At 44.3% G+C, this 8,633-nt stretch overlaps 1 protein-coding gene across 1 annotated transcript in view; it reads right to left on the minus strand.

Moving 5' to 3' along the window:
- foxo3b (forkhead box O3b) overlaps window positions 1-6,054 on the minus strand; it is a 39,148-nt gene extending 33,094 nt beyond the window's left edge. Inside the window, exons 1-2 of the mRNA XM_031875454.1 lie at window positions 5,699-6,054; window positions 4,632-5,353 (exon numbers count right to left, since the gene is read on the minus strand). Coding sequence (XP_031731314.1) covers window positions 4,632-5,189 — 558 coding nt within the window. The 5' untranslated portion in view covers window positions 5,190-5,353; window positions 5,699-6,054. The remainder of the gene's footprint in view (window positions 1-4,631; window positions 5,354-5,698) is intronic.
- Window positions 6,055-8,633: the final 2,579 nt, after the last annotated feature.

Consider the following 8,633-nt stretch of genomic DNA (forward strand, 5'->3'; position numbering starts at 1 on the left):
GTAATTTTCAGATGTAAAATCTTGATGAAGCTCCTCGGGCATTTGGAGAAAAAAAAAAAAAAACGTGTTCATTGATTGGAAATGGAACTAGAACAGAGCCTGGGGGTTTTCCTCCACACAGAGGTTGACTGCTCAGGGTGACACTATTCAGACTTGGAGGGGTGTCTGGAGCTGGTGTGTTCCCATAACCCATCGGCCCTTTAGCCTCACACAACCACAGACCCCTCCTTTGGGAATCACAGCCAGAGGGCAGTTGTAATACACCAATTTAGAGCAAAGCTTGCAAATGTACCCCTCAGCTCCCCCTTCCTTCTCCTGCTTCTACTGTCTTCACACCCCCCCCCCCCCCTTATTGCCTTTTTTGCTTCAGTTCCTCCAGTTTGGCAGATCTTTATGCAAGCTTTATCTGAGGGCCCTCCTGATTGCGTTCTGAGTACCTGAGTGCGTGCGCGCACACACACACACACACACACACACACACACACACACACACACACACACACACACACACACACACACACACACACACACACACACACACACACATTCACTATTATAATAATTTCCTTATTAGTCAGGTATCTCATGTAGCCCTCAGATAATGAGGAAAAGTTTGAATTCTAGCCACTAGTAGCCATGTCTTGCAGGAAGACTCGTGGCTGACACTGAGATCTTATCACATAAGAAGCTCACCCATTGAGGGACAGCCAATGAAAGGATGAATGCTTTTTATTTTTTGGCAGCCCCTTCTTTTGTCAACCCCTGTCCTGCTCTGACAGGAACAATAAATAATGTCAGCCCTAAGAAGAAACACTTTCAGCATGCTAGGCCGTCAAAATGATAATCAACATGCCCGGCGGGCTTAAGGGGCCTGTTTTCCATACGCCTCCAGTCAATGTCAGATGGGGGGAAAGTGTGGAGAGCAAAGCAGCAGCCCACTGTGTATGTATCTGTGTGTGTGTGATGGTTGTGCCATGGATGAACCTTTGCTATTTGGTCTCTTTGTAAAGTGACAGATCAAATGAGACAAGGTGTGTTCAACACTTGCGGTCATGAGTCACTTGTTCGTGGATTGTGCTGCATGGGAAGTACCTGCAAATAGCCAGCAGTTAAACAACATAGTACGTAATGACTAATGTACATGTTAAACAACGTCATGTTGACAGTCGTGACTCGTTGCAACCAGGCGGCAACCTCTGGTTCTGATAAGAGAAGCGAATGTGGAAATGTCTTAAAACTTTCATCCTCTCCACTGTCGAGCAGGGGGATTGTATAGAAGTCTATGAGACTTTATTTCCCTCAGTAAACATTGTAAACATGAGTTTATGGTCTCAATCACTAGTTTTAAGTCTTTTTCAATACAGCATGATGTTCATTTAGTAAATGATGGTCCCATTTAGAGGTGGCTGCCGCTACCAGAGCCGTATACGTTGTCTTCGTTGAATTCGTGGCTTCAAAACGACAAAGTCCACAAACCAACGGGTGACGTCATGATGACTTTGTCCACTTCTTATACAGTCTATGTTTGCAACCCGAGGGGTCTTAAAGATTAAAATAATCTCATGAATGAGTTCTAATGAGTTAAACTCATTTCAGACACCTGCATAAATTTAGACCCGCAGCTGAGGCTCAATATCATGAACCCTGGTGATGAGCCTGAACATGACCGGGCGAATACACTGTACATGTCTGAGCGTGTCTGTCTGGAAGGTAAAAGTATAACAGGTTCAAAAACTTTAAAGGTCAACTTTATCTCGGTAAAAAGAACTGTACGTACTGCGAATGTGAGTGAGAGTGGCCGTTAAAACCTCATAACCTTAAATGAGACGATATCAGACGTGTGTGTGCGTGCGTGTGTGTTTATGTGGAGTGTCACTGTGACATAACTCGGTCTGGGCCTGTGATATGCAGCTGCTGGGAACAGTGAGCCAGTTACAGCAGGGTTAAGTAACACTAGTGCACAAGGTTCACTGCTGCTAGAAATATTTACACACGCCCACAAATACACCTGCCTGTGGAAACAAATACACACAAGTGCACCTAATCTTTCGATCATGCAAAGACACACAGGTGAAAGACACACACACACACACACACACACACACACACACACACTAAGAGGCATGTTTACAGGCGCTATTTTGAGTTGTAGCTCGTCACTCCTCCACCATACCAAAGCTTCTCTTAGCACACATTTCAGCAGCTCCGAACCAGTCCGACCCCTCTAACGCAGGCTGTGTTGGTACGACGTGTGGTACTAAAAAAGACTGACTGCTCCAACACTTAAGCTGCCAAACTCTTAAAAGGGATGCAAGAATGATTTTGATTATCATGGCTGCTATAATTAAGAACCTATCACGAAAAAGACTGCGACTGGGTATCATTTGTTATTTTATTGAATTTAACTAAAATGGGCAACATTTTGTATACCTAGAACTATCTCATCAAAGAATAAATGAAAGTGATTATGAATCTGAATAGACACCGGATGCCAATTGAGAGCACTGAGAATCAATACCTAGCCCTAAATAAGATTTAAAGAAATTCAAATCAAGGTTGAATCATAGTTGACATAGTGTACACTGAGTTGTTCATTATTTAAGAACAAGTAAATGCTCAAACATTGTATTGTTATTTAAAGCTTGGGCAGTGGCTTCTCTTGGTTAAAGGCAATCTAAGGTAATGAAATATGTCCTAGTGTTGTGCTTGGCTGTCTTAACCAACTTTTACAAGTGCTAATGGTTGACCGACAAAGATATGAAAAAGAATGACGTAAGTGGGAATTTAGGAGAGAAACCCAGGGGGATTACTCGGATTTGCTCAGCAAATCTCCTCAACAAAGGTGCCCTGGCTGCATGAAACGGTAGGTGTTCAAACCCGGCTCTGTGTGGAGGTGAAACCCAAGAGTTTGAGAGTGAAATGGAGAGCAAAGGGGCTCTGAAAAAGTGCCCGCACAGAGGTAGTCCTCTGAACACCTGGCTCCGCTGGCTGTCTTTGTTTTCATGTTTTATTTTTAACAAAACCTAACTGCAGCTTTTGACAGGCACAGGTCTTCATGCCGAGAGACCGGCTTGTCAGTTTGGAGCTGCAGAGATCATGTCACCCTAAAGAAAAGTCTCGGTAGATATGCTTTGCCTAAACTGTACTAATTTGTGATACCATGTGTTGCCACAACTCTGAAGAACAAACAACTAATCTGTAATGAAGAGTCTCTTGTAAGAAAACTAAAAAAAAAAAAAAAAGGCACAGGCTGCGAGCTGCAGCAGAGATTTATCGACAGACCATGCGTAACACTAAACCACTGACAGCCTGGCCCTCATGCCCGAAATTCCAGGAGTAACAGACCTGCATGGGGACGGTGAACCCGGCCTTGACTTCGCGGGGCTACACACACAACCTCCCTCTTTGCTCTTCACTGAAGCATATCACATAGCAAAACCTGAGAAGCCCTGACAAAATATGGCCTATAGGCTCCACGCCCCATGGAACTAGTCCTTTAGCCTCTGATGGGTGTTAATCTCCGCGCTCTGACCTTCTGCACCTCCTTCCTCTCCGGCCCCATATGTTTTATTGGTGATCAGATAGCTGCCTTTAAAAAAAAAAAATAAAAAAAAACCTTTTCCCTTTACCGCTCACCTAAACTCACGGCATCCCAGTACTTATGATATTCCCCCATGGCCGGATCAGCAACCTTGGCAGCTGCCTACCTGACCCAAGAGATAGATCCCTGCCAAGGTTTACATAACAAATGGCCCACTGTGGATACAGTAGCAGGATGGAAATTTAGCCTCTAAATATAATAGCAAAAAAAATGATGTGACTATAACCTCAGTATTCACAGCCTCAAAAAGACAGTATATCACATGGATTTATTTTTGTTTTTACAGGCGGGGTCATGCCTTTAGCAGAGGTCTTTTCAGGATTCACACTTTTGCACACAGCATGTTAAATCGTTTTGTTTCCATCCAGTTCCTTGTCCCATTAATGGATTAGCTGCTGTTCAGTAAACTGTCTTATGTAATTGTGTCATTCTCTTAGCCGTGTTAAACGGTGTTGCATCACTCAAAATAGGCTACTGTGTTTCCAGACAAACTGGTTACAACGTTTCTGTTTGCTCTAATTCCAGCCATGTGACTGTGACCGTGACCTCAGAGGAATATCATGCACACAACTCACCAGAAACCTCCAATGAAAAAAGACAAAGCACATGTATCCGATGCAATTTCAATCGCAACTCCACAGCCTTATTTGTCTATTAAATGTCTGGGATTAAGTGCAAGATGTCACGTTTTGGTCAATTTATGAGATAATCATGTGTAGGTCACCAAACCCGACGCTGCTTTGAGAGATTAATGATCTTAAATGCCTCCCTAATGCCCCCCCCCCCCCTCATTTGCTCTACGTTTTCAGACTGATCTGTAATTTCCATTAGAATGATAATGAGAGTTACAATGAGAGCCAGACTTTCCAAATAGACGCTCGTAAAAACGCGACTGCGCGGGGATAAATGTGTGCGCGTGAATGTGTCTGTCTGTGTGTGTACGTCAGTGGGTTTACAAGCCACATGCTTTTTGTTTTTGTTTTGATGGAGAAAGGAGGGGGCCTGCGTGGGTGAGTGTGGCGACTCTTACCTTCCATCCTGCAGAGCTGTTGCTGTCGCCTTTGTCTTTGAAGTAAGGAATGGATCTCACCATCCAGTCATAAATTTGAGACAGTGTCAGTCGCTTGTCCGGCGCGCTCTCAATGGCTTTGGTTATCAGGTCGGCGTACGAGAGATTGCCCCAAGCGTTACGGCGAGATGATGCTTTCCTCGGGGTCTGCTGGGCAGCCAAGCTGCTGGCGGTCAGCGCGCCGGAGGTGGCCGTCGGGGAGTGCGCAGAATGCGGGGAGCCTCCGCTCTCCTGGCCGGAGGAGGAGAGCGCTCCATCGGCCACGGGGCTGTTGCTACTCTGGTCATCCGTCACCAAACCCGAGCCATTGACACCGATGGCGGCAGGGGTGGCGTTGTCGTCTTCATCATCCTCTTCCTCAGGTATAATATCGGTGTCATTGCTCTCCGGTTTCGCCGTGTTGGAGTCTGGTCGTGGCAGCGGCCAGGTGCAAGATCTGGGCCGTTTCTGGGGTTCGAAGTCCGGGTCGATGACCACGTCCGAATCCGGGAGTGGGTCAGGGAGCGAAGCCTCGGCCATTATCTCCTACCACTATCTCGCCCCCGCTGCCAGGTAATAAAGTTAAAAGACAAGAGATGAGGAGCTGTCAAAGTCGCGTCCCATGAATGCGCGCTCCCGTCCTTTGTTGCTATTCCACAGCAGCGAAGTCCCAACTGGGCCACGAGCAACTTAGTTATTAACGCCTGTTGAAGACATGAAGACAGAAGAATGAACCCAACACATTCGGTAAGAGCCGAGTTAAAACACAGCCTAACAGATACAATACAGCAGCGCAAGTGCGTATGTTTTCTATTTCTGTCAATGATGCAACAATAAACTACTAACAAGGGATTTAATTTAGGCAATTCGTCTCCCTAAGCGTGTCTTCATTATAAAACACGACTTGCTCATCAATAGGAGCTCTTTACAAAAATCCCGTCCTGGTGCGAGGGTCTGAATCCACCCACTGGCTGAGGAGAAAGTGCTCAAAGCTCATCATCTCTCTGGGAAATAAATCCGCTCTCGTCACTTTTAAATGGAATACCTACCACGGCCAGTCACTTGTGCTGTGTGGTACCAAAAAAAAAAAACCCCGAAGAGACTAGATCCCGGATCGTCCACAGCCACTTCCAGATGCCATCTTGACTCTTTCCTCCACTCCTCAAGTGCGCGCTGCGATATAGAGACCGATTGAATGTACGCAGGGCAAGTCAGTGTCGATGTGGAATAAGACTGCCACCTCACTCCGGGTTACTACTGTATCTCGATTTGCTCTCCACACAGCGCTGCACGCACACACGCGCTCACTTACACACACATACATACATACATACACACGCACGCACACACTTACGTACATACACAGACACGCGCATGCAAGTCGATCAAGGGCCAGCCCCCTGGATCCTGCGCATGGGATCGCCTTTTAAAGAAACACTACAGTCCAACAGGGCGGAGCTTTCTGTGCGCAGGTGGAGGCTGGGAACACGTCTTGGCATGTTGGTGACAGATAGAGAGACACAATAGAAGACCTAAGGGAGAATCATTAAAGTCGAGTGATGCATTTATTTTAGGAAGATTTTTTTTTTTACTGTCACAGAAAAAGAAAAAATTAAGTTTGTCAATTAAGTTTGCAGGACACATCTTGGTGTAACTGGCACTGCAGGTGTGTTACAGGTTTCTACTTTCTGAGAATCCATTTACTTAGATTATTTTTAAAGCTGCTGAAGGCTGTTACTGAGAATATCTCTCATTATCAATTAATCAATAAATAATTGGAAAATAATAAAAACATGTCCATAACAGTTGCAGAGCCCACGTTGAACTAGGCTACTGACAATTTCATAATATCACTTGTGATGATTTTTGGTCTAAATTTGTACTTCACATTGTATTTGTATTTGCATTTAGCATATATTGCTATGTACAAAAATATGCATTGTATTATTATATGTTGCTGACATGATGGTGCTTTAAAATGAAAACAATTTAAAGATTTGATAATATCACGTGCTCTGATTTTATCTTTAACCTGCGTATTTTTTTGTTCACATCACCCTCTTGTTGCTTCATTGGTAATGGATGATTGTGCCTTTAATTAGCGCACCAGTTTGTCAATCATGTCTGTCACGGCGCTCAGACCACGCCCCCCTTTCTGGAGCCTCATTCCACCTAGTTCAGGATGACGTCATCCCGTTTATTAGCTAGAGATAAGGGAAGAAATCCTAGATGGTTCTCCATCCTGTAAGTGATGCTCTGGACCCCTCTCCGCCCCTCCCCCTCTCCCACTCCTCGTCCTGCGGATCAAAACAGCCTGGTCCAGGTCTTCTTTGTTTCGAGGGCTGCCTGGCATGCAAGGTGCGCGTCCAGCTGCGCGTGCTTGCGTCTATCTGTGCTGGAATGCGCGCTCACAGCTGACCATAACAAAATATCACTTCTAAATTACTGCATTGATTTATTATATGTATATGATACTTAAATGCATATTTTTAATATTTATTTGACATCACAATGATATATAGTATTAATTTAGGGTATAGTGTTATTGTATGTTTTGGGCTCCTTATGTCCTTATTTCCAAAGCTGACAGACATGCCCTCTCAATAGGTCGAACATTATTGTTTAATTGTGTTCACTGACTTAAATTCAACCGGGCAGATTGGTACAGAACACACACGCTCATATACGGCTGCAGTCTGGAGTCTGTACTGTACAGGATTACAGGCAGATAGTCAGTGCATGTACCACATATTGTGTGATGTTTTTTGTTCCCTTCACATCAAAGAGAATACCTGATGCAGCAGTTTGGCTCCCGCAGAGAACTATAGAGTTAACTGTTCACTGGATGTACAGCGGGAGGTCATGATGTCTGAGTGTGTGTTTGTGTGTGTGTGTGTGTATGTGTGTGTGTGTGCAGAAATTCAGTATGTAGCCAGCTGTATCAGGCTGAGATACTCTAAGTACATTTAAAGATAACTTTGTGTTTTTGACATTTTGTTATTGCTAATTATTCAGTAAAGCATTGCATTTCTTTTGTTTCCTTTTTAACACACAATAAGCAAACCTGCAGAGTTTGAATCTGGTTTTTTTTAATCGTCTCATGACCAAGCCATGTAACTATTAACGGCTTTAAATCACACTGCTCCTGTCTCTGTACATGGGACTGCCTGGAGTACTTTGGGTTCAACCCCTTTCCGTCAAGAGCACCAGCATTCGATTGTTGAGTGCATCCCATTGAGCACACCATCATTGTCTGAACCCTACAGACTGTTGGGATATTTTTATATTTGTACCTGCACATTTAAAATAGTAGACTGTTGTAAATATTTTTCCCGCCGTGTGTCGTCATGAAAAGCAAAGTCAGACGTGTACCCTTGATACCCTGCTTGCAGTATCTCTGGCATTTGGCCACTTTATTCTGCACCAAGATAAGATAGCTCCACCTTAAATGCCCCTTTGAGAGCCACCATGTAGTGTTGCACAAGGACACATTCATGTACAGCAAGCAAACACACATGCAACCCTGGACAATTTGTATTATTACTGTTTTTCAGTACATGGGACTCATTTAACCCAACACTTTATAAGGTCTTTCAGGTTGGATCAACGTAACACAGATAGTATTGTCAACTTGCTCTCTCAAAATGTCATTTTATCCATGTTTAACAGACCTTTTAACAACAATGAGAAATAGACAAAAGGTGAACCATTTCCCATTTTCCCTCCATCAGCATAAAACTGTGGTCCAGAGAGGATGGAGACAGCGACCACCCCTCTAAGCCAGCTTGAATCATCCAACCAAGACAATCATAAAGCGCGGTGGCCATCTCTGTTTGTGTCTGATGTTTCCCCCAAACAGCAAAATGCTCTGATTGGATTAGGGGGCTCAGCATAGGGCGTGATTGATTTTCCTTTAATTGAGAGTTATGGTGGAATAGACTTGGGGCCTTGTTACCGACTCAAGCGTTTTTTAATGATAGACAT

The sequence above is a fragment of the Anarrhichthys ocellatus genome, unplaced genomic scaffold (assembly GCF_004355925.1).
Source record: "Anarrhichthys ocellatus isolate YVR2014 unplaced genomic scaffold, GSC_Weel_1.0 scaffold91, whole genome shotgun sequence".
NCBI lineage: Eukaryota > Metazoa > Chordata > Actinopteri > Perciformes > Anarhichadidae > Anarrhichthys > Anarrhichthys ocellatus.